General features: G+C 46.6%; 1 protein-coding gene across 3 annotated transcripts in view; it reads right to left on the minus strand.

The window, feature by feature from the left end:
- Positions 1-1420: 1420 nt before the first annotated feature.
- The window catches only part of C7H1orf21 (chromosome 7 C1orf21 homolog), a 263879-nt gene continuing 238583 nt past the window's right edge, over positions 1421-26716 (minus strand). The window contains exon 7 of one of the 3 annotated variants that reach the window (XM_078078060.1): positions 1421-2404. In XM_078078060.1, the coding sequence (XP_077934186.1) occupies positions 2267-2404 (138 nt within the window). In that variant the 3' untranslated portion in view covers positions 1421-2266. Of the gene's footprint in view, positions 2405-12431; positions 12811-26716 lie in introns of those variants that run through there. The other 2 variants (XM_078078061.1, XM_078078062.1) reach the window with 2 other exon arrangements.

Genomic DNA, 26716 nt, shown 5'->3' on the forward strand with positions numbered 1-26716 from the left:
GAGCTGGAAAGAGAGAAGTGTCAGTCTGGATTTGAGCTTCCGTGTTCACACTCAGCCAGTTCGTGCCTGGCTGATTATGTCCCCACATCTTACCTCATTCATGACTGTAACTGCCAAACCTTGGGCCTCCCGCAAAGATTTGAGTCTTTTGGTTGCAGTAATAAGTTTATATAAGATGTGAAGCCAATAAATTCTAAAGCTGACCCCTTCCAAATTCTATTAGTCCACGGTCTCAGTAGCTTAGCCAAAGTTCGTGTTACTGCTATTTCCCCTGCCTCGACAAACCGGGAACATGGGGGTATGATGGCATCCACCCAAACATGAAACAGATAGGACTCCTCATTCACTGTTTATGAGTCCCTAGTCTGTGCCAGGCCTTTTCCTGGGTCCTGGGGAAACAGCAATGAACAAAGTGAAGTTCCTACCCCCATGAAGCCTCCCTTCTAGTTTTAGTCAACAATTCACCGATGGAGATTAGAGAGGAGCAGAGCACTTCTTGCGGGACCAGGTATGACCCAGAGATCATGTTTGGGAAAAGTCACCCAGAAGATTAGATATTCTCTTTCTGCGTCCTTCTTAACCCCTCAATCCTCTAGTTCAATGGTGGGCACAAGCAAACCCCAGCACAACTTCAAGAGGGGCAAAGAGGAGGGGGACATTATTTACCTGACCCCAAATCTTCATCTTAAGATAGATAAGTAGAGATGACTTTATTACAATACAATGCTGACACCAACTGCAGGGATAAAACCTCCCCCAGAGAGTCCCCATTTTCAGATTCTCCTTACCCAGAGATTTTCTACAGAAGAGGGATTTTAGCTGTAGAAGTTGCAAGTAAGCAAGACATTTCCCAGGGAGAGTTTCAGATTAGAACGGGGCGAAAGACATGCCTTAAGAACACCTGGACTTCTTGATGGGCAGCTGGTGAAAAGTCTGGATCAAAGCCTCAGCCACAGGAGAAGTAGGAGCTAAAAACAGCAAGTGGTTGTGTTTCAGAGAAAAGTTTCCAGCTTGAGTTAGTGCGCACCCTGCAAGGGGAATTGAGAGGTCCCAGAGGCTAGAACTTTGAGTCTTTTGTGCTTTGGCCAGTAGACGTTCGTTCGTGACGGGAAATGATAGCTTCAGCCAACAGGTGGGAGAAAAACCTGGATGCCATGGATGGAGGGGGAAATTGGTGACAAGGCAGCAAGGGTCCCTGGGAGTAGATTCCATGAAGAATGACGGCTCTCACCTCCCACCTGGCTCCCTGCCTCTGACTCCGTCCTGCACACCACTTGCTGCTTGTACAACAAACATTCCCAGGCTTAGCACCTGTTCATAGCACCCTTAACACCTGCACAGTAAACACCACACTTCTTAGCACAGACATTCCATCCTGCCCAGACCTGAGTTCCAGTTGTCTGCATAACTGCCACTATTTGCCCCTGGGTTAGTCCCTAACAGATGCCATCCCTTAAAGGAATGTACCATTTCTTTTTTTTTTTAAGATTTTATTTATTTACTTGAGAGAGAGAGAGCACATGAGCAAGAGAGCATGAGCAGGGGGAGCAGCAGAGGGAGAGGGAGAAGCAGGCTCCTCACTGAGCAGGGAGCCCGATCTGGGGCTTGATCCCAGGACCCTGAGATCATGACCTGAGCTGAAGGCAGCCACTTAACCAACTGAGCCATCCAGGTGCCCCAGGAATGTACCATTTCTTATTCGACATTTTACGTCACCCCAACTTCTATCAATTCAGCTCATGTAGTAGCATGCATGGAAAAATAAGTGGGCGATGGATAAATGAACCAAGGAATGATACTAATCCTGTCTTTGTAACAACGGATTTCTGAGTCCCAATATGGCACTTGAAGATAACCTATAATTTTCCTCTGTGAGATGTCTCGTTAAGTTGAAAGAATCTCTCTCTAAATCCAACATCTTGCTGTTGCTTAGTCATCATCGAAGTGTTTTATTTTTGTACTTTGAGTTACCTTGATGTTTCCTCCTTATAACTAGACAAGTTCCAGTGCCCTGCCGATCTCTGATTGGAGCAGGACTCTCTCCGTGCTGTGACAGGGTGTCTGCAAGCGCTACGGTGAGCGCGGCCCCAGGACACATCATCCCACATGTCCAGTTCTGTCAGAGCTCTGCGTCGTGCTTGTGGAATCAACGGAGTCCCCGGGATGACAATCGACTTTGCTCTGTGATTCCCCTGTTGGCACATTCACTTGAGCTCTCCTGGCAGAGCCCGAGCCTTGCTCTGCTAATTCTCTAGGACGTGGTTTTCTAACCAGGTGTGTTGACACAGCAGGCATTTCGGTCTTGAGCATTTCCTTTGTTGCTTTGTTGCTTTGTTGCTTTGTTTGCTTTGTTGCGCCGGCAAGCGGTCTGACTTCGAGTGGCCTGCTCCCTGGGATGCGTTACCTGCAGTGTAAAAGCAGAACACAGGTGAGCGCCTAGCCCAGGGTGTGGCACCTGCGGGGGGGTCTTTGAGAAACATTTGTCACACTCCCCTCTGCCTCTGTGCCTTCTGCCCTTCTGGTGCTTTAGTTAACCTCAGAGATAAAGTATTACCTTGGGAAGGCTGACATTGTTCTTCATCCCAGAAGAGAGTCTAGTAATTCTACAAACAGGTTCTATGTGGATTCTGTAAATAATAACGGCCCACATGGAACGAATGCTTTCTGTGCGCCTGGTGTTTCAGTCCCCTTTCCTTTCATCCTCACGGTAACCCTACGGGGTGGACATTTTTAGTCTCTTTTTCAGAGGAAGAAACTTGAACGGAGAAGTACTGAGGTTACAGAGCGGGGGAGGAAGAGCGGTGGACCAGAACCCAGGTCTGCCTCTCTCCAAATCTCTCGGTCTTCGACCACCACACCTGCTGCCCCCCAGGCGGGCTCTGGGAGGCCGGCCCCGCCCTGGGGACTGTGCGGGACACAGAGATGGACAAGCCACAGCCCTGTCCTAAAGGGTGACCCCAGGTGTTAAGTGCCAACACTCCCTGAGCCCCGGGAGACTCCAGTCCCAGAGCCTGGCCCTTGCTCAGCCCTTCCTCTGGGCTGTGCCCCCAGAGCCCCACCTGGCATGTGGAAGAGGGACCCCCTGCAGCAAGTGCACTGCTCCCCCCTACCCTCCCTCGGGCACGCCCCTCTTCCTCCAGCTCCGCCCCCAATATCGGCCAGAGGGGAGAGAACAGCAGGTGCCCCTCGGTGTTCTGGGAGCCCAATGTCTCATTTTGCTTCGGCCTGGTCTGCTTCCCTTTCAGCCCCGGGCATGTGGGCAGAGTACAAGCTAACTGGCAGGCCTGCTCCAAATACTAAAGAACGCGGAGCTGCCTGTTCCACAGTGGGAGGACCGTGTTCTCAGCTTGCGCTCTGACATTTTCTGCGGCCTGGGCAAAGGCACCTGCCAGCAGAGGTGTAACAGGGAACGGGTAGACAGCGACAATCAGGTCCTGACAGCTTGGCAGAGAGAACCCCCAGAGGAAGGGACGCGGCTGAAATCCAGGGTTGGCAAGGAGGAGAGCCGACCTGGGGAGAGGGAAGGGTTCCAGCAGCATCCCAGGCGAGCTCATCCAGCCCTCCATCCACCTGCCAGGCCCCAGGAGCCGGATCCCCCAGTTCTCGGGGGGCACAAGTGGGCCGTGGAGGAGGCTGCCGAAAGGTCTCCGGGCCCGGTGACTGTTGGGTGCCTGGAGGCCAAGCTCCTTGACCTGGACAAAGAAACCCCTCGCAGACAGGAGCCCTGGAGCCGAAAAGAGGTTTTGCCTTGTCCAGAAGCTGTGGCGTCGGGAGCCAGACAGATCTGTGTTCAAATCTCAGCTCCCCGGCTGACCCGAGCCGTAGCTCCGTCGCCGTACTGTTCCTTCGTAGTACTCACAACCACCCTTGAAGGACATTATCTTTCGATCTTTATTTTATAAGAAACACAAGCTTCGTTCAGCTCCTTGCGGGTGGAGACATGCTCAGGGAGGACAGGTGCCAGGCCAGGGACTCGGGGCTGCCTGCCAGACCTGCGCGCTCAACCGCCCGGCCTCCCGGGGAAAGCTGCTTTGAGGGGACCATGATCTATGGGGCCGTGCCTGTCCTCATAGACAGTGAGTTTCTCAGTTTCGTCATCTCCAACATGGGACTAATAATAATGCATCTTCGGGGTTTTTTGCAAAAATTAGCGCTCATATAAAAAGGCATAAGGGAGAGGTGCTTGAGGAGCAAAGGGGCGCCGGGGAGGCCACAACCCTCTCTGGGCGACAACGGCAGGCCCAAGCTCGTTGCTGCTCTTCTTCTACACCAGACAACTTTCAAAAATGACACATGACATCAAAACGGAGCGATTGTGGGGTCTGAATGATGACGTCATGGTTTTGTTTTCATTTTTATGTTTTTCCAAATACAAATCGTATGTATTACATTGTCTCATTATAATTGGAATACATGCTGATGCATTAATGATGGAAAATACAGAAACTGTAAGAAAGAAAGAAAAATCTTTACTTCCCATTGTTCAGAGAGGACTATTACCAAATATTTTTTGTTTTCTTTTTTCAGTGTTTTATTATTTGCTTTTTTTCTTACAGAATTGACATCATATTGCACTTTTCCACTTTTATTTTATTTATTTATTTATTTGAGAGAGAGAGAGAGAGAGAGCGCAAGCGTGCCCGCTCAAGGGGGGGGGGAGGGTGGGGCAGAGGGGTGGGGTGGGAGGAGGGGAGGGAGAGGGAGAAACGGATTCCCTGCTGAGCAGGGAGCCTGACAAGGAAATCACCTGCCTTCGGCTCAGGTCATGATCCCAGGATTCTGGGATCGAGCCCCGTGTTGGGCTCCCTACTCAGCGAGGAGCCTGCTTCTCTCTCTCCCACTCCCCCTGCTTGGGTTCCCTCTCTAGCTGTCTCTCAGTCAAATTAATAAACAAAATCTTTAAAAAAAATAAAAAATAAAGTGTAATGTATCATGAACATTTTACCATGACATCAAATAACTCTTAATACATGTGAGAATTAATGGTTGCTTTTAAATTTTCCTTGCAAGGTGGTTCATTACTTTTGTAGTGGAAAAAAAAATTATACTTAAGAGAACTTCACTGTGTTAAAAATATATTTGTGCACTGCTTCAGGGGGGTGCACTGCTTTGCCCAAGAGGTATAGTGTCCTATGTTTTATGTGTAGCTCAGGCCAAGTGGAGGGTGACAATCCCCCAGTAGTAATCATGACATATGAAATGGAGATAGGGATAACTGGTTTTGTTAGGATTAGATGAGATCAGGTGTATGATGTCTCCAGGAGAGCATGGGCCACATTGAGTGCTCAGTAATGACCAAATTGTGTCGGTCAATGACGATGCAAGGAGAAGAAGATGGGTGTTGGTTGGGGGTGCCCTGGAGAATTGCAGGCTAGCCCTGCCCATGTGGTGCTGGATCCGGCTCTTACAGGCTCTTACAAGCCAATTGTTAAATATTCAGAGACTTTCAAGCTGGTTGTTAAAAGTTGTGAAGCCATCGGTAGGTTGAAATCTGTCATAGTGGGAGTATTTACACCATCGAAATGGCAAATCAGCAAATGCTACATATCAGGGCTATTTATTTGCTGGTTTATTTATGTATTTTTCCAGCACATCGTTGGTAGAGATAATCCAAAGACAGGTCATGCTGTTGCTTCTTCTTCTTCTTCTTTTTTTAAGATTTATTTATGTATTTTGAGAGAGAGCCTGGACAGGGAAGGGGCAGAGAGAGAGGGAGAGGGAGAATCTCAAGCAGCCTCCCCTGCTGAGTGCAGAGTCCCACATGGGACTCGATCCCAGGACCTTGAGATCATGACCTGAGCCAAAATCAAGAGTCAGCTGCTCAACCTACTGAGCCACCCGGTCGCCCCAGGTGGTGCTGCTTCTTAGAGTGCTTGGAGGGACAGTGGAGGACAATGTCCAAAATGTGGACAATGCTTCTGAGGGCTTGTGTAGCATTAATCGATGTTGTAAAGATGGTATGTGATAAACATGAGCTGAAATTCCTGGTCTGATTGCTGCGGCTTTAACTGGAAGGAGGAATAGGGAAACGCAGGCATGGGGGAAACTAAAAAGGCAAACCAGCAGAGTTTGTGTTTATTCTCCTAAAACAGAAATAATGGGATTCGAGGAGGAGACAGCAGGAGATGGGGAGGCTCGTCATCCAGAAGGACAAGCACACGTTAATGTGAGTGAATAGGAAGGTCAGGGTTGGAGAGACGTCCCTGCCCGAGGGGAGCCTGGGGGGAGGGGTGGAAGAATGGACGCACACAGAAGACGCTCTTTCAGCATGGGGCAGGGAGCCATCCTTCCGTGTGGCAAGGACCAGAGGCATAGGTCTCTGTGCTACGGGGGTGCCCAGATCCCTGGTCCACCTTCTCCAACGGGCAGGTAAGGAATTTGGGGTAATGTAAGGAACTTTCCCCAAATCCAGAATCAGGGGCGTTGGATTCCAGGCTCAAGGTTCTTTCTCCAACTGCCACTGCCCGATTTATTGTGGGTAATATACCTGTGGCCTCATAAAAATGGATGGAGTTTAAGAGATTTCAAACAGAAAAACAAACGCATAAAGATTCTGTCTTGACGTAGTTCATTCGGGTTCCTATAACAAGAACACCAGAGACAAGGGCATCTTATAAACCAGAGAAATGTAGTTTTTACAGTTCTGGAGGCTGGGAAGTCCAAGATCAAAGAGTCTGCAGATTTGGTGTCTGGTGAGGGCCCGAGTCCTGTCTCAGAGACAGCCATCTTTATGTTCAGGTCTCTCATGGTGAAAGGGGCTAAGGATTTTTCTAGGGTCTCTCTTATAATCTCATTCCTGGGGGCTCCACCCTCACAACCTAACCCCCCTCAAAGGCCCACCTCCAAATACCATCACGTTGGGGGGGATAGGATTTCAACATATGAATTTGGGTTGGCAGAAACAGGCCTTGCCCTGTGGGACTGTGGATGTTGAGCAGGGGGAGGACCAGGTGAAGGGCAGACATGTGTCCCTCGCTTTCCAAAAGTTCAAGTTTCACCACTTCACTTCTACACAAGACCCCCACTGGTACCATAAGGGCTTCTGCTGTAAATCTTCTGATTTCTTTTGGTTGGTGAAAATAGGTTCTACTGCGGGTGTTTTGTAGAAGCAAAGTGGCCTAACTCCAACTTTCAGAGAGCAGAGAATACTGTTCACTTCACCCCATTTCACCTCTGAAAGTTTTCATGGGAAGGCTCTACTTCTCTGTGCCATGGAAAGAAGGAAGAAAGCAAATGGAGTTTTTAGATGTTAATGAGAAACCAGTTTGTGATGAGAAATGGAAACTCAGGCCAGGCCTACCAAATACTATCTTAATACCCGAATTAAGAAGACCTTCAGCCTCCTGCCTCATGACAGAAACTTGGCCCCAGCAATGACTTCTGGGAACCCCGACTCCCAGGCGCTTAGGACAGGCTATAATCCTCTCCCACCCACTGTGTCTGCACCTTTTGCCCTTCACGCTGGCAGTCTGGGTTCTCTGGAAGCAGAAGGGAGGACAGAGTTTGGGCTTCAGGATGTTTATTTGAGAGCAACACTGTGAAAGGGCTCCCCCAACCAGATGGAAAACTCCCTGCAGGAGGTTTGTATCCAGGGGTCCTGTGTCACTTGGCAGGGTTCTTAGAAGCTGTGTCGCTCAGGCCCCAGATCAGAGGTGCCCAGAGAGGGAATGACCAGGCGAGGAGGTCCTCTGCAGGCGAGGTGGACCCTGCTGGGGTGGACCCCTGGAAGCAGGGGCTGACTGCACTCCCACAGGAAGGTTTTCTGTTCCATCCCCATCAGGGAGCAGCTTCCTTAATTCTCCCTTCAGCCTTGCTGCTCTTAAGAGGAACTTTCTGAAGGGCTGAGGGCATCAGAAGGGAAGTAGGATCCAGTAGAGAACGTATCCTAACCAGTGCTAGATGTGACTACTTTCAGAGCACATGGGTAGGGGTGGGGGCCATTACAGAGAGTCTCGTGGCCTGGCTCCCCCAGCTAGGCAGCTCAGCCCTGTACGCTGCCTTCTGTCCCAGTCCATCTGCCAGAGGGAGGCCAGGAGAGAAGAAAATGCTCTGTGCCTCAGCCCAGCCCAAGGGCAAGCTTCCCAGGCTTCGTTTCTGGTCCTAGTATCTACCCCTTCTCAGCATTATTCAAAGTGGAAGGACCACCCCCTTCATGGGGGGCCCCATTTTACCCCCACAAGGGGTAAAAGATCCACCTTACAGGAATTTCTCATCAGCAGATTCTGGGTTGTTACATCTCACAAAATAGTCTCGTTGAGCTGCCCTGATACGGCCCATTTCTTTTTTACCGTCTCATACTTGAATTTGCTCTTATAAGCACCTCTCCTCTCCGCCTCCGGGTTCTGGATGTCTTGCAAACAATGCTTAAAAAATCCCCAGCAGTTTGCCACCGTAATACAAGCAGTACATTGTAGCACAGGAATTTTTTAAATCAATAAAATCCCCGGAACACAGAAAGAGCCCAGATATAGATTTCAGTAAACATAACCATGTAATATACAATATGAAAAGGTAATATTTTAATCCAGTAGGGAAAGGAAGGTTGACATACTATAATAAATGGTGCTGGCACCATGTGCTTCCACCTAGAAAAAAGTAAAGCTGGATCCCTATCTCACACCATATTCAAAAATGAAGTTTTGATTTTATGAAGCCCTAAGATAATAAAAAGAAAGCTTAAATAGAGATTTTGGCGTGTATATTAAAACCTGCGTGTTGGAGAGAATATTTTTATTAAGACAGGAAAACCAGAAGCCATATATATATATATATATATATATATATATGAATGATTGACACTGATAAGATAAATTTGTATATTGGGATCCACCAAATGGAGGCGCCCCCCCCCCCCCCCCCAGTGGCCCACCCAGCCCACATCACAAATTTAAACCTAAGTCAGCCTGGACTTTCTGGGAGACACCTGCCAAGGAAATCTAATACACTAATCACAATCCTCCAACTCAGCGTTTGCTAGCTTACTTTACCCTAGAAAATAGGACCTGCTGGCCTCAGCAGGAAATCCCCGAGCTTCTAGTCAGTCATGCTGTTTCTAAGTTTCTCTTCTGTTCCTAAGCTTTGCTCTTGCCCAAAATTCCCAGGAAGGTGCTCCGGTGTTTGTGAGGCACTCCCTCTAATCCATGGATTGTTTCCCTTTGAATAAAGTACATCAGATTCATTACTAAATTGTTTTTGCTTTGTCATTTGACAGCACAAAGTTTTAAAACTGTTGCATGGTGAAAAATGCCATAAACAAAATCAAAAGACAAATGATACATTTAAGGGAAAGTATTTGCAAGAAAGATTATAGATAAAGAATTTATAGTTAATACCTACTATATCAAAGAGTTCTTCAGCTTAAGAGTCAAAACGCTGTCCAATAGAAAAATGGGTTAGAGATACAAATACGTAGTTTTTGGAAAAGCGATTCCAAAAATTCATGAATGCATGAGACATTGCAGCCTAGTATAGCGATTGGAGTGATTAAGCTTTTCTAGAGACAGATGAGCTGGTAGTGTGACCTTGGCCAAGTTGCTGAACTTCCCTGTGTCCCAGGTATATCATCTTATAAATGGAGATACTTAAAATACTGTCTCACAGGATTGTTGTTAAGGATTAAGAGCTATTCTATGTAAAGTGCTCCATACAGTGTGTGACTCATAGTAAGCCCAGTAAAGCATTGTGTAAGTATTGGCTAATGTTATGAGTTAGGGAAATGCAAATTAGAATAATAGAGCAATAGCCCTCCTTACTGATCAGGTTGGCAAACATGAAAAGTGTGACTACATTGCTGGTGGGAATTCACTGGAATTCATCAGAAGAGAGTTTATTACTAGTGGAAACGTGGAATGTCACGATCATTTTTGGAGTGCCTTCTGACAATATCTGTAAACATTTTAAGTCCATCTAATGCTTTTTGACTCAGCAGTTCAATGCCTGGGAGTCTACCTTGTAGAAATAAAGCCGCTAGTACAAGGATATTCACTGAGCCTTGTTTGTATTGGCAAATGGCATGAAACAAAATGAGGACCTATGAAAAGGGGAAGGGTTGAGTAAAATCGTGGCATATTCCCAACCTGGTAATATTATGCAGTCTTTAAATAGAATGACTTTGAGCTTTGCCTGTTGACTTGGAGAGATTTTCACAATATGTTTTCAAGTGACAAAAGCAAACTTTAGAGAAAGTATGGGGGGGAAAACATTTTTATAAAGCAAATATTGGCACCCTTATATACATATACATATACATGTGTTTGTATATTGTCATATGAACATGAGAATCTTAGAAAGACCACACACAGGGTTGTTAATTGAGTGTCTGCCTTTATTGCATGTTCTGTATATATATATATATATAGAGAGAGAGAGAGAGAGAGAGAGTAATAAATTTAAACTCAAAGAAGTATGAGGAAGAGGATTGAAATTATCTGAAATCCCACCATCTGGAGATAATCACCATTAAAGTTTTAGAGATCATCTTTCATACATCTCTTTGCACATATTCACAATTTTATGTAGATGGGGTGTGTGATATTGTGATATAAGAAATATGTATTTGGGGATGCCTGGGTGGTTCAGTGGGTTGAGCATCCGACTCTTGATTTTGGGTCAGGTCATGATCTCGGGGTCATGGGATCCAGCCTTGTGTCAGCTCTGGGTTGAGTGTGGAACCTGCTTGAGATTATCCCCCTCTCCCTCTGCCCCTCCCCTGGCTCACACATGCACTCTCTCTCTCTCCCTCTCTAAATAAATAAAATCTTAAAAAAAAAAAAAAAGAAACGTACATTTGGTCTATGACTAGGTTATTGGAACAAGAGATTCTAAAAATTTTATTTCCAAACTGGCAGGTGTTAGAGGGGCAACTTTTGTTATTCGTAATAAGCTTCTTTCAACCCTACCTAAGTTTATGCTAATGAAGTGACTTAAGGAAGGCCCCTAGATAGTTTTGGGGTGGGGGCTGGTTGCCAGAGGAATCAAGCAGTGGTTACAGGGTTGGAACTTTCAGTCCTTCCCCACCCCCAACTCTGGGGAGGGGGGAGGGGCTAGAATTGAGTGAATTAACCCATTGCCAATGATTTAATCAATCATGACTAACTAAGCAATGAAACCTCTATAGAAATCCTAAACAATGAGGTTTAGAAAGAGCTTCTGGATAGGTGATTGCATCCCTATGCCAAGAGGGTGGTGTACCCCCAAATCCAAGGGGACAGAGGAAGTTCCTGTGCTCAGGACCCTTCCAGACCAGACCTTGTCCTATGTACATCTTGCCTTCATCTGGCTGTTCATTTATATCCTTTATAATATCCTTTATCATACACTGATAATAGTAAGTAAAGTGTTTCCCTGAATTCTGTGAGCCATTAATAACAAATTCTCAAGCATGAGGCAGAGGGTGTCAGGGGAACCCTCAATTTGTAGCCAAGTTGGACTGCAGTGTGGGTAACCTGGGACTCACCCCTTGTGATTGGTGTCTGAAGTTGGGGGCAGTCTTGTGGAACTGAGCCCTTAACCAGTGGGGTCTACATTAACTGGGTAGTGTCAGGATTGAATTAAATGGTAGGATACCATAGCTGATGTCTGCAGAAAACTGGAGAATTGCTAAGTGTGGAAACCCTACACATTTACAAGTGTTATGTGTCAACACAGATCTTAGTAGGGCGAATGCTCTTTTTCTCACGTATTCCTTTGTAAGGGGATCCCAACAAAATCGCACACCGAGTCTTACTGTGCCAGAAGGGACCCAGAATCAGGAGATGCTGAGAAGTGATGGTGCTTGTCACCTAATTAGCCCCATGAATGGGAGCGAGTCATTTCACTTCTCCGAGTCCAATTCCTCCCATAAAATGGAGTTGTCGGTATGTGATGTCTGAGGTTTCTTTCTGTTTTGGAATTCCGTGCTCCTGTTCTGTTGGCTGTGAAAAAGTCAGCATGATGTGCAGGAGGCTTTAGAATCAGACAGCCCTAAAGTTCAACACCAAGGTTGTTGTTATTGTACATCTTTGGGCTAGAGAGTTACACTAATAATGAAGTGCCTCGCTTGAAAAACGGGGAAAATAATAATTACATTGTAGAATTGTGAAGATTGGAAAATAAAGCACTGAACACGGATAGCAGCATCCTTTTTCAGACCTAATGCTACTTGAGAGACCAATTATTTTTTAATAAACAAATTAAAATAATGGATGCTCTATCATGCCTAAAGGGTTACTTTGTCATTTTAAGGTGAAACAGTTTAAAATAGGATATGAGGTTCTATGGGGGAAAATCACCAAGTGATGAAACAGAAGACCTTTGCAGTTTCTTCAGAGAGCTCATGTTAGAACAGTTTACTGACGGAATTTTCTATTTTGGAGAGGTTTGTCCAAGTCTACCCAAGTCTACAGGTGCTGCTATGATAAAGCTTCTTTGGGTTTTAGCAAAATGAAGAGAGGTTTGTTAAGTTTAAACAGAGCAAAGAGCAATTTTATTTAAGCTAAGAAATGAATTTATTTGGGCATAGCAGAGGAGTTGCAATTTGGGACAAGCAAGCGATGGTGAGCCACAAGCCGGTCCAAAGAGACACAGGGAAGGTCAACTTTTTACTAGGTTTTAGAAGGAAACTGGGGAGGGTTGTTTTGAACAAAAGAAACAGGGGTTAGGTTGTGGCTGTTTCCCATTGGCTGTAAGTGGTGGCTGGAGCTTGTTGCCTGGGCAGGGAGGCATCTTCCTTCTTTTTCTTAAAAGCAGGAGAGGGGCACCTGGCTGGCTCAGTCGGAAGAGCATGCGATCTCAGGGTCCTAAGTTCGAGCCCCACTTGGGTGTAGAGATTACCTAAAATAAATAAATAAATAAACAAAACAAAACAAAACAAAAGGCAGGAGACAGAATTCCTATGTGAAACATGTCCTGTCGAAATCATTCGTGTCTCCTGCTGCTGGTTCTGCAGGCGGCAAGAAGCAGCACGTGGGTGAGAGCTCCCCCTTCAGGGCTCCCCGGCTCCATTTTCAATGAGGTTTCCTTTATTTTCCCGGGTTACATTTTCTCCCCTGTGCTAATGCACCACGGTTTCCATAAAACTGAAAGGAGAAAAGAAAAGTTGTGCTAGGTTTTCAGCGACCAGGACATTTTAGAAATGCAGAGGCTGGGCTTTTGATTTTACACCAGGCATGGAATAAAATGCAGGAAACCATCATTTCCTACTGAAGCTGCTGCCGTCATGGTGCACCTGCGGGGTCCCATGGTGCCCGGGAGGAGGGCTGCTTCATTTCTTCACAGTTATACCGCTTTCCCTGAGGAATCCCGGATCCAGCCTGTCCAAGAACGTCCTTCAATGTGAAGTCAGTGATTCAGTCAGAGTCTGAAAGATTCTTACAGAAAAAATCAAATGACAAAGTTGTCCCATTGCAGGGGCGCCTGGGTGGCTCAGTCGATTAAGAGTCCGACTCTTTTTTTCTTCGTTTTTAAAAATCTAAATTCAAGTAGCCAACATATAGTACATCGTTAGTCTCAGATGTAGTGTCCAATAATTCATCAGTTGTGTATAATCCCCAGTGCTCATCACATCCCGTGCCCTCCTTAATGCCCATCACCCAGTTACCCCATCCTCCCACCCACCTCCCCTCCGGCAACCCTCAGTTTGTTTCCTAGAGTTAAGAGTCTCTCATCGTTTGTCTCCCTCTCTGATGACTTCCCATTCAGTTTTCCCTCCCTTCCGCTATGATCCTTTGTGCTGTTTCTTATATGCCACATACGTGAGATCATATGATAATCATCTTTCTCTGACTGAATTATTTCCCTCAGCATAATACCCTTTAATTCCATGCACGTCAATGTAAATGTTAAGTATTCATCATTTCTGATGGCTGAAACTGGACCAGTTTCTTACACCATACACAAAGAGAAACTCAAAGTGGAGGAAAGACCTCAATGTGAGACAGGAATCCATCAAAATCCTAGAGGAGAACACAGGCAGCAACCTCTTCCACCTCGGCCACAACAACTTCTTGCTAGACGCATCTCCAAAGGCAAGGGAAACAAGGGCAAAAATGAACTATTGGGACTTCATCAAGATAAAAAGCTTCTGCACAGCAAAGGAAACAGTCAATAAAACTAAAAGGCAACCTACTGAATGGGAGAAGATATTTGCAATTGACATATCTGATAAGAGGTTAGTATTCAAGGTCTATAAAGAATTTATCAAACTCAACACCCAAAAAACAAATAATCCAATCAAGAAATGCGCGCAAGACATGAACAGACATTTCTCCAAAGAAGACATACAAATGGCCAACAGACACATGAAAAAATGCTCCCCATCACTTGGCATCAGGGACATACAAAGTGTCGACTCTTGATTTTGGCTCAGGTCATGATCTCAGGGTTGGGGGGTCAGGCCCCTAGTTGGGCTCTGTGCTCAGCAGGGACTCTGCTTCTTTCCCTCTTCCTCCCCCGTGCATGCATTTGCACTCTCTCTCTCTCCCTTCCTCTCTCTCAAATACATAAATAAATAAATCTTAAAAAAAAAAAAGAGAAAGTTGCATCATTGCAGACTCAATATTGGACCTTCAGCTTCTTTGTGTCATTAAATTTGCAATTCTTTAAAACTAAAAACACTGCACAAATAGAAGATATTATTTTGAACTGACCAAGAGTCATGGTTTGGGTAAGGACCACGGAGAATAACAAATGGGGTGGAGGATTTGGGGATGTGATTTTTTTCATGACATAGATTTTATATTATTTGTTATGTGCAGAAGGCAGGAGGTATAGTCTGGGTCAGGATGACTCTGTGTCACCAGGTACCTGCATGAGGTGTGAAAAAGCACCATTCTTTCTACTTAGGAAAAGAGCTGTTCTGGATTGGCCAGGATGATTTTTTTCCCCTGAAGAGCTGTGTCTTAAGATTGTCTGCATTGGATTTGCTGTAGTGGAATTCAGCTCTCTCTGAGGAATTTCTTCTAAGAGTCCCCCTTTGTCTTGTGTTCTGTTTCCAGTTGGACCACCAGCCTTTGACATTGAATGAAAAGCCCCAGCCAGAGGGGCTTATCAACCAGAGGGTTGCTGTGTAGAAGAATGAATCATTTGTTTGTTTTTAATTTATTTCTCTTTCCGACACACATATACTAAATTGAAATGACATCGAAAGTATCAATCTGAGGGGCGCCTGGGTGGCCTCTATTTATTTATTTGACAGAGAGAGACACAGCGAGAGAGGGAACACAAGCAGGGGGAGTGGGAGAGGGAGAAGCAGGCTTCCCACCGAGGAGGGAGCCCGATGCGGGGCTCTATCCCAGACCCTGGGATCATGACCTGAGCTGAAGGCAGATGCTTAATGACCGAGCCACCCAGGCGCCCCAACAAATAAAATCTTTAAAAAATATATACATCATTATTGTGGAGTATTAAGAGCAGGCAGGGCCATAAGAAAGCCGTTCCCAGCAGATGACTCGGTGATATGGAACTGATCAACTTTGATTTCTAGGTTTGTTTTGTTTCATTTTTAATTTATAATAGTAACAGCTAATATGAGTAGGCCATGTCCAGTTTATAAGTTGTTTAGTATGCATTTATGACCTAATGTGATCCTCACGGCAGCATAATGACACAGATACCATCATGATCCCCCGTTTAACAGATAAGAAGACTGAGGGTCTGAGAGACTGACCATCCCCAGGTTTTCCAGTTAGCAAGAGGCAGAGCTTGAAATCAAGTTTAGGTGTTCTGACTTCGAAGTCCTTGTCCTACCGTTCCTTTTTAAAGACCTGAAACCATGGAATCCATGAGCTAGAAGGGATCTTGGAGATGGGCTGGGCCAGCATTTGCTAAGTTCTGCAGGATGTTAACCTGGGTTCCAACAAACAAAGTTTGGGAACTGGCAGATTAAAGGATGTGGAATGGATTTCTTGACCACAGAATGTCCCAGAGCCTTTAGTAAGCTAATGGATCTTGATGCTTTTGCTAATCTTATTTGGAGACCAATTTCTTCTAGGGCAGCATCTACTTAAGACCCACAACCTGGGCCCCTAGCTTGTCCAGGCTCCTGGGTGGTGTGTTGCCCGAGTCCCAGAGTGAGCAGAATGAGGGCAACACCTTGGTTTTCAACAAAACTATGAAGAGCAATGGAGTTTCTTCTGGCCCTTGGGCCACCTCCTTGTTAATGTTGCTTGTCATCCCAGAGCCACTCAAACCACACTGCATGAGCTGCAGTCCCCACTGGAGGGCCTCACCTTGGCCTTCCAGGCCTTCCAGGCCTTCCAGGTTTCGTTATAGATACCTGCTCCCATCTCAGTCCCTAGTATTCTGGGCTCCATTGTGAGGTGTCTTGGAGGGCAGGCTCTGGATTGCCCAGGTGTACATCGTGACTCTCCTGCTCTCTCTGTGTTATCCCTTGTCTTTGTGTATCAGTTTCCCCATCAGCAAAAGGGGGCTAAACCTATCTGTTTCATAGGTTTTGTAAAGATTCAATGACATCATACATGTAAAGCACCCCACTTTTTGCCTGGTCCCTAGTAGGTATTCAAAAAACTCACACTGTGGTTATTATCATCTTAGCCTGGACACTAAGTGTTTGCAGAAGATATGCAGGCCACCTTCCATATATTTCTCCAGATGTACCAGGCAGTTATGACCCCTGCAGAGTTGCCATTATTGAGTTGTTCCTTGAGGTCATGCCCTCCGCATGTTTGTGGGATGCTGCAGGTTTATAAAAGTAGTTAGGTACCTCCCATTGGGATGGTCCTACATCCCTGTGTGCTGTATGGTGACTTCCTCATGAGACATTCCTTTCAGAATCAAGTTCTAAGAAAGATGTTTTGTATCTCCTTACGACCTCCATGACGGTTCTTCCCTCATTTTGGCTTGGAGTTAAATTTTGCGTCAAATTTTTCTTATTTTACTCCTCATTTTAGCCTTTTCCCCCCTTTTGATTTGTGCTTTGCATATTCCTGAGTTTGTTTCTTTTTGTATTTTTAAAATTTTATTTTTAAAAGATCTTATTGATTTGAGAGAGTGCACAAGTAGGGGGGAGGGGCAGAGGGAGAGGGCAAAGGAGGCTCCTCATTGAGCAGGGAGCCCAATGCAGGCCTCAGGGCTCGATCTCAGGACCCCAGGATCATGACCTGAGCTGAAGGTAGATGCTTAGCCAACTGTGCCACCCAGGTGCCCCTTAAAATTTCATTTTTAATGTATTCATTTTGTAATTGATATTTTTGTAGCCATTTGAGTCTTTGGAGAATTAGGCAGGATACACACACACACACACGCACACACACACACACATACACATAAATATCCCAGAAGGATGAGATGAGTATCAAACCAAAATCACTGTATTGGATAGTAGCAAATGTGTGGTGTATCTTAAATAATTCTCTTTAAGGAATCAGTTTATCCATTTTCTATACTCAGTGTACCAATTCATAATTCTTCAAAAATCAAAGAAGTGTCTCAGTATAATTTAATAACACCTAACATTTCATGAATATTTACTGTGTGTCCTGAAAGAGACTGACATGCGTTTTCTCTATTTCTCATAACATGTCAGCATATTGGGTAATATTATCTCCATGTTAAACAAAAGAAAACTAAAGCTCTGAGAAGGTAAGTGTCTTCCTCAGATTTATCTAGCTGGTAGGTGGTGGGTTAGAGATTTGAGTCCTGGAAGGTCTAATTACTATTCATGATCTCTTCAGTACATTGTGCCCCCTTCACACAATCAAGAACTTCTCTGGTTGGTAATGGCTGTCGTATATATTTCTCCAGGTGAGGCTATTTTGTGCACATCAAATGATGCAGTGGTTTGATTCCCCTACCTATAAGAGGTGGAGTTTAATTCCCCTTCACTTGACTATGGCCTGAACTTAGTGACTTACTTCCAACAAATAGAATATGGTGGAAGTAAAAGTATGTGGCAGCGGGACTAGGTCATAGAAGGCCCTGGGGCTTCCTTTTTGTTCTCTCTCTTGGGTCACTTGCTCTAGAAGAAGCCAGCTAGCATGTCATGAAGACCCTTAAGGGGCCCCACGGAGAGACCCTGTGGGAAAGAACTGAGGCTGCCTGCCAATAGCCAGGGAGGAACTGTCAGCAACCCTGGGAGTGAGCTATCTTAGAATTGAAATCTCCAGCCCCAGTCAAGCCTTCAGATGATGGCAGCCCCAGCCAATGTCTTCATTGTAACCTCATCAGAGACCTTGAAAAAGAACCACCCAGCTAAGCTGCTCCCAAATTCCTGGTGCACAGAAACTGTGAGATAATAAATGTTTGTCATTTTAAGCTAAGTTTTTTTGGGGGGGGGTAATTTGTTATGTAACAACAGATAGCTGAGGCAGATGATACAGAATTTGAAGGCCCTGCCCCAGGCCCTGTGTGAGCCCTTGACAGCTCCCAGTTCTCTTCTACAGGATGTACTGGACCTGTCTCTAGCTACTCCTGCAGACCATGTTTCTGCTGAAGATGGTTGACTTTTCTGCGGATGAGACTGTAAGTCCAGCTCTTAAATATTTGCAGGTGAATAGGAATTTGCCTTGTTGTCTGGCAGTCTAAAAGGCTCTCACTTGAGGCAAACTTGACGAGCTCTATTAGAGTACTTGTTGGGGAGGCCAATGAGGACCTGACCTTGGGTGTGGGGGTGGCACCTGTAGTCCCAGCTCCTTGAGAGGCTGAGGCAGGAGGACCACCTGAGCCCAGGAGCGCTGGGCTATAGAGCGCTGTGCCGATTGGGTGTCCACATGAAGCCTGGCATTAAGATGGTGCCCTCTGGGGAGCAGGTGACCACCATGTTGCCTAAGGAGGGGTGAACCAGCCCACACTGGAAACAGAGCAGGTCAAAACTCCCATGCTAATCAGTAGGGGGAACGTGTCTGTGAATCGTCACTGCACTCCAGCCTGGGCAACTCAGTGCAACCCTTTCTATAGAATATATACATATATGTGGAAAAAAAGGACTGACCTTGAGTGAAGATTTGTCAAAGTTCACCTTAGGCCCCCTGATGTTAGAGGCAGATAACAGACCCAGGAAGCTGTTGATGTTATCCATTTATAGATCCTCCGTGTTCTGTCCCGGTATGAAATTGTTAAAAGAATGCAAAGAGCCTGGAACATGTTATGTCATACTCATCAGAGTGTGTCCAAAACCAGAAGAGTCTCCTTCTAAAACAATGTTTCTGTGCTCCCCCCAAACCCTGGTTGAGACTATGTCTTGGGCCACGATTCAGGTAGTATATATTTAATGCCTGCTAAGTACCAAGTGCTACTTGAGGGACTTAGAGTGCAGCAATGAACAGACAGACAAAATTCCTGCCCTCATGAAGTGTACAGTCTTTTGAGGGAGACAGCAAGTAAGTAAGCAAAGAAGTAAGATGTTGATTTTGGAGGGGTAAGTGCAATGCAGAGAAATAAAAAAGAGAGTGTGGTGCTTGGCCCAAGAGGAGCCCTGGGGAAGAAGAGGCAGGGATGGCTGCTCTGAGGGGACACTTGAGCAGAGAGGTGCATGTTGAGAAGTGCCCTGCCGACATTCCAGGCAGAAGGACAAGTCCTGTGGCAGGAACGAGTGTGGCTTATGTGAGGAACAGCCCAATGACACTTTGGGATTTCTGTGTAAGGATTCACATAACAAATCCCTATTGAGGGGCAGAGTTTCAGGAAAAGTTTGTCCCTGCTGACCAATTTGTGTTCTTTTTTGGCGAGAAAATAACTTACAATGTCTGCCTTTCAGCCTGGGCTTCCAGAAAGCTCAGAGCCAAATTCTGTACCGGCTGTTTGTGGGCAATCAGTTCATCTCAGGAGTCTGGGAGTAGCTGCTCACTCTGCTTCTTTATAGAAATAAATTCTCATTTGTCCTGGGCTTTCTCGGGGTATGCTTATATTGTCACCCAGATACCACCCCAAGTCGAGCTGGGAGGGGGTAGAAGAATTAAGCTATTAATAATACTTGTCATTTGACAGATTTTCATTAGAAACAAGGAAGTATAACAAAGTGGCAGATTTCATTGCCCTGTAGATTCATTGCACAGAGATTTATTAATTGCGTACCAGTTTCCAGAAACTGGGTGGGGATCTGTGTGGAAAGGTGAAGAGGATGGTCCCTGCCCTCAGTGTGTTCCCTCACATTCTAGGATGCAGTGCAAACACAACAAGCAAATACTTACAAACGTCTGAGGCAAGCTGGGATGGGATGGGAGCCCCGAGAGCGGCAGCTTGTCTTGGGGAAGACTTTGTTGGGGGAGGTGTCTGTGCATGGGGTCCCTGCCCCTCATGGTAGGAGAAAGGCCACATCAGCCCCTTCACCCGCCCCCATCCGAGGAGGGTAGTGATTGGGTGGCCCCCCCTGCCACCGGCAGAACATATGGGCACCTTCTGGGATCAATCCCCGCCTCAGGTCTGAGCTCCATGACAAGAGCTTTTCTGACAGGAAGGAAAAATAGATTGAAAATGTCTCAGCTCCACAAGTCCTATCTTTAATTGATTAGTGCACAGACTCTTCAATCACGGTATTAATATTTAATTGTCCTGTCAGGTCAAATCCTTCCCGGTCGGACAGTTAAAAATGGCCTAGGACAGAGGAGGAAATGAGGTGGCGGGGTGGCATGCAGTGAGGAAGGTGAGGCGCTGCCTCGGGCCAGGGGTGATCAGGATCTGAGGGCCGAGGAGGAGCAACCCTGGCCCTACGCTCCTGACAGGAAGAACATCTGGCTCCTATCCCCCTGTCACTGTCCCTTCAGTGCCTACATCTGTGAGCACAGCAGTGCTTGTCCGCAAGGCCATTTAGGGAGCCATGTGGGAGTTCAGGCAACACAGAGGCCTGTGGAGAAAATGGGGGTTTCTTTGACGAGGAGAAGCTGAGAGGCTGGTCTCTTTGGAAGGACCCAGAGGACCAAGCGCTCAAGCCCCCCAGTTCCCTAAATCGGAGGTGAAACCCGATTTACAGGCATGTTTCTTTGAGAAATGGTGTTCATCTTGGCTGCCTGGAATCACAGCAACATGGAAAAATGGCATTTTAGGTGAACGCTCGCCCAGAGGCAGTCAGTCAACGTCTCCATGCGACTCATTAGAGACTATTAATAGGCAGGAGATGAGAGGGATGCGAGAACTGGTTTTCAGTTTCAGCCTCTGGCTTCATTTATACGTCCTTTTTAAGCGCAGAAGCTGGAAGGGAAGGCCTCTCCCCCAGAGCCATGGGGGGAAATGAGCACCACCCTCATCCTGGAGGCCCCCACGGTCTCTTCTGACCACTGCCGAGTCCTTCCCTGAACAAACGTCCAGCAAGTCCAGATAGTCACGGGAAATCGAGATGAGGTGATGCCTCATTTTCAGCAAGCTCTGAAGAAAAACTCAAGTCATCTTCAGGAAAAGCTTCAGTATCGCCTTCACCTCTCCGTGCGTCCTCTTGGTTTGAGGCAATGGTTCTCACGGGGGAAGAAGCATCTGCCTGAAGGGGGCCTTTGGAAACGTGTGGGTGTGTTTGGTTGTCTTAATAGTTGGGTTGGGATGCTCTTAGCGCTCAGGGGGGGAAAGGGCAGAGACGCCAGACAGGCTGAAATGTTCCGGATGGTGTCCCCAACCAAGAACTATCTGTCCTTTGCCTTGCATGTTTGCTGGGTGTGCCGGAGTGGAGAATGTGTTTGGGATGATCTGAGCCTAAAACTGAACTCTATTGTACTCATAAAGTATTTGTTGCACATTTTTTAATGCACAAGGTTTTCCAGGAAGGCGACTGTTGTGGAAATCAAGGAAAGACTGGATTTAGAGGTGGGGGGGACGTTCCCAAGAGCTGTTCACCTTTCAGCAAGATCAGATCCCCGACGGCAATGCCACCTGTGACTCATGAGCTTCCAGAATCACACAGCTGTACGGGTCTGCATTCGCCGCCGGATTCACGGGGGCCTCCGCTCCTGCCCCGGGGACATCTCATACTTCCCGCTGGCTCCTAAAGTAATCCCACCAAACCTTTATGTATTGAAACACATGCTGTTATCACAAGCGACTTTCATTTTATTTCTCTTTTATATTTCCATTTGGGCATGAGACTGACTTTCAGAATTGTGTGTAGGTGGGTCATACTAATTTAATTTCAGGAACACAAAGGGGACATTATAGGATGTTTGTTTTTGGCGGAAGGCATTGGGTCTGATCCAGGTCCTTAACCAGGGTTGAGATGACTGGGTTTAGGTTTTAAAACAGCAAAAACCCTTAAGAGAAGAGCCAAGCAGGTGGATCATCAGGAATTGGATCCCCTGAGTCATGTTCTACTCTGAGGCTCGAATGTTTCTGAGAACACAACTGTCTGCAAGCCTCAGAAAGAGTGTGGGAAAGAGTGAAGGGTTGGAAAAAGCAAGAGTGCAAAGGTCACGTGGGACCCTGGCTCTCAGCCTCCCCGGGGCAACTGCCGGGTTTGTGGCAAAGTGGGACTTAGCTCGTGCTGATTGCAGGCACAGGGGTGCTAGATTCCCTCCCCCCAGTGGTGCTGGGAAGCTGACATGTTGGCAGTTGATTGGCTGGGGTAAAGCCAGTCTGCTCTAACAAAGTGAGCCAACAATGCAATGGCTTAAGGAACCGGGATGTTGATTTCTTTTGCAGGTCACGGTCAAGGCAGGGCCACAGCCACGTCTGGGTGTTCGCCAGAAGAGGGAAGAGGGTGTGGAAGAGAGCGTGAGCAGGGTTGTTAAGGTCCAGGCTGGGAAGTGGCCCACCTAGGTGCCACCGGTGTGTGTTCTCTGATTGGTGGGGAAATGGCATCTTTAGGAGGGCGACTGTCGCCCCGCCCCCTGTAAAACTGCCGGCCTCCACCCGAGTCCCAAATTCCAGTATTTAAAACACGTCATGTGGACAGTGCAGTGCGGACCACAGGGCGGGGCTGGGCTCAAAGGCAGCCGGTCCTGCCCTGCTGGAATTTCTCATTTAGTTGGGGATTTGCGTTCCACACATGGACAAACAATTCACAATAGAGGTGGAAGGAGGAAGGTGGGTGGGACAGGGTGTTTGAGCTGGTGGAGGAGGGGCGTACTCAGTGCAAACACTCTTAGCTTGCAGGACAAGAATAGACCTTGAATGCAGGCAAGGGAGTTTTTATTCGGGTTACCTGTCCCCCCTCTCCGGGAAACCTTTCCTGACAGATCCCTCCCAGACCCACCTCAGCGTTCCTGTGAAACACTCCCCAAGCAGGGCCAATCAACCTTACTGTCTTCCTGGCCCATTTTTGTCTTTCTATCTAGACTGCATTTATATTTTGCTCACTGTTCTAGGCTCAGTGGTCTTGCAGAGTCATTGGAATATGGTAGGTGCTCAACAAATACTTGATGAATGACTGAAAAAAATCCCCCGAGCAGTAGACAATGAATGCATGTTAGAGTCTGTGCAAGGCATGATGACGATGCTTTGGTGGGAAGATGGATCTGGTTATCAAGCTGAGAAGGCAGAGTAGCAGGACACAGACAGACTGGGTTGCTAATGAAGTACCCGGTGAGCGAGGGCAGAGGTGTCCTGTGGGAAAGGATGCGCGTGGAAAGGCTGATGGATCCAGGGGTCTGGGTGAGGAGTGGAGAATAAGAAACTCTGACTCTGGGTATTTCCCTCCCAGTCTGGAGCAGCACTAACAGGAAGCCGCAGGACCAGTCACCCCGGGAAGGCCTGAGTGTGGAGACAGCAGGGAGCAGTGAGTGCTCGAAGGTTCTGCATACTACCAAAGAGAATTAATATAGCAATGCTAGGAGAGCTGTGCTGTTCGAGGAAGCATTTACGGTGGGCTTTGAGGCATGGGAAACAGGAGACTCAGAAAGGGCAGGTCAGCTTCTTAATTATCCAGGAATATAGTAAGAGTCCAATAAATATTTTTATGAATGAAAAAATAGATTAAAGATGGATGGATGGGTGGATGGCTGAATGGATAGATTGGCTTGTATTAGACTTGTGAAAAAAATGATGAAGAAGACAATCGGGGATTCTTCCCAAGTCAGTAAGTTTTTGGTTGCTATGCCGGGCCTTGGCCTCTCGAGGCAGGCAAAGAAAGCTGTGATCTCTGAGGAACAGGCTGCTTCTGCCGGACATGAGTGGGAGTTTTGGGAAAAGTCTGGTCACCTCTTCCCTGAGCCAGTGGTCTCACTGGATCTAGCCCCTGTGACCCAGGATCAACCCAACTGCTGACCTTGTCAGCTCCAGCCGCCAGGCCACGAAGGTTTCTGCAGCCCCGAGGGTTGGCAGCCGCCCCAGCATCCGCTGTAACATCCTCCCGGTGGTGAAAGACACAGGTCTTCCATTGTGTGCAGGGGAGGGAGGCTGCGGGTGGGGGGCCCCAGACAGAGCGCAGATACATGTGGGGGGAGACAGCCTCCGCCATCAGACAAAGGCCCAGCTGTGTTAGAGGATCCCTCAGGGAGTCAGATTTATCAGGCTTGAGTTAAGGAAAGAGCTTTCTCTGCAAATAGAGCAGGTGCCCAGAAGTCAGAGCGCCAACTCAAGATGCCGTGGGAAGCAAAACAGAAAGGCCCGGAGTGGCTGGTGGTCAGGGTCATGGTGTCACCAAGGAGACCTTGGGAGCTAGGGGTGAGGAAGGGTTGGACTTGGTTTCAGTCCCCTGGACAAGGAGGCTCTGAATAGGGCTGGAAGTGAAGAAGAGGCAGGGGATAATTGTGTTGAAGGAGAACATGGAGACCAGAAGTCAGAAGTCTTGGGTTTTAAATTCAAGCTTCACCAACAGTTGACTGTGAGCACGTTTTCCTTCTCTGTGCCGGGCTCTGGCCCAGGACTGTTGGAGATGGGGGAGGGGCAGATGGAGGTGCTCGGAAGAGGAACAGAGTTCCTCTTAGTGCATCTTAGTGCATCCGTTGTTGTCATTGCCCTGCATCTCATCATGGAGCTCAATGAATATAAAACAGCAAAGGTTCCAGGCTCAGAGACCCCACTTTGGAATATTCCCTACCAAGGTCAGATGGGCCCCAAATAACCTGAGGGAGCAGTGATTTCCCTTCCTGCAGCTTCCAGGATCAATTAGAAATAATAAAAGGTTTGGGCCCCAGCATTATAAATTGGGATCGATTGCAAGTACTTCACCCCCAAATATCTCATTCTTGCCAAGGTGATGATTCAAATAATTGACATTCTGAAGGAGACTGAAAAATGTGCTTTGGGAATAGATTAGATTCCTTTGCTGAACAATAGATTTGGTATTTTTGAAATGACCGAGAACAACAAAGATAAAATATCCAAACCTACCTCATGAGTTAATCAAGCAAAAAACTAGACATTGCCATTATCCAAGTCAAGTGAGCAAGACTTTAAATGTAAATAAACATCTCAGAACGTCATATTTGGAAGGTACCTTTGAAGGTGAATGTAGCCCTACATACTCATTTTACAGATAGAGAAACTAAGGCCCAGAGAAGTTACAGGCAGACATGAAAGAGGCCATATTCTCAGTTTACTTTTTCCTACACTGAATGAAGCCCTGACTGCCGCGTGTCCACACCGTGGCACCTGGCTGGATGCCTGGGACACCTGGCAAAGCATGGACTAATTTTACCCAGCATTTGGGGGAACATTCCTCTCCTTCTCCTGGGTCCATCAGTCATGGTACTGTCCGTCATGGGAGGGCACATGATCCCTGCCGGCCAAGTCACAGGGATTGGTCTAGAGTGAGCATGTGACCCAAACAGAACCCATCAGAGTCTCTTCCTGGAATTTTTATATGGGTGGTTCCAGAGCTCCTGGGGCCATAGAAGCATGTCTCCCTCCCTGTAAACAGGAAGCTGTTTGAAATAGGAGAGAATGAGACTACTCTATCTAGAAGGGAGAAAATCCAAGATGAGATAGTTGATAGACAGATAGAAAGATAGATAGATACACACATATAATGAAAGAACCAGCCCCTACACTTGCTAGTTCTTTTGCTTGAGCTAGCTTGAATTAAATTTCTGTCACTCGCAGACAAAAAAATTGTGATTAATATAGTGGAAAAACCCAGGGCTCTGTGACTTTGTTAATGATCTCAAGCGGATATGTTGGTGGTAGAAGAGAGAGAAATGAGAAAACCTAGCTGGTCTTCAGCCACTTTTCTATCACACTTTAGTTATATTCATTTTCAGATAAATACTGGGCCACTTCCAACAAGTCACTATTCACTGGAAGTCCATGCTTTCATTCACCTTTGTAAATGTCATCCTCTCTGCCCTTGAAATCTCCTGCCCCTTTCTTTTATTTATTTTTATTAAAAAATTTTTTTAATGTAAACCCTATGCCCAATGTGGGGCTCAAACTCATGACCCTGAGATCTAGAGTTGTATGCTCCACCAACTGAGCCAGCCAATAGCCCCCACACTTGCCCCTTTCTTTTTATGTTCCTTGGCTGATTAACTTCTATTCATCCTTCAAAGCCCTGTCCTGACTCTCCCTCATTTATTCATTTATTCTTTTAGCAAGAATTTATTAAACCAAGTTTTGCTCTAGGAGCTGGGGATATGGCAAAGAACATGACATGCTCTCATTCAACAGGTATCTCTTGAATGTGCCAGTCACAGCACGCAGGTAATCCAGTGGTGAGCGTGCAAGACAAGGTCTCTGTCCTTGCGGAACTTATATAGTATTGGGAGATAAAAGATAGAACTAATTTAAGATTGGGATGTGTACTCCTTTTATCACCATCCTCCTCAATAGCTCTTCCTTACCTGTACTAGACTCAGGAACTTGGGGAGACCATGTCCTTCAATTCCTTTCTCCACCTGTAGGGGGCGCAGGGGCACCTCGATGCCTG

This window comes from Halichoerus grypus, chromosome 7 (genome assembly GCF_964656455.1).
Source record: "Halichoerus grypus chromosome 7, mHalGry1.hap1.1, whole genome shotgun sequence".
Taxonomy (NCBI): domain Eukaryota; kingdom Metazoa; phylum Chordata; class Mammalia; order Carnivora; family Phocidae; genus Halichoerus; species Halichoerus grypus.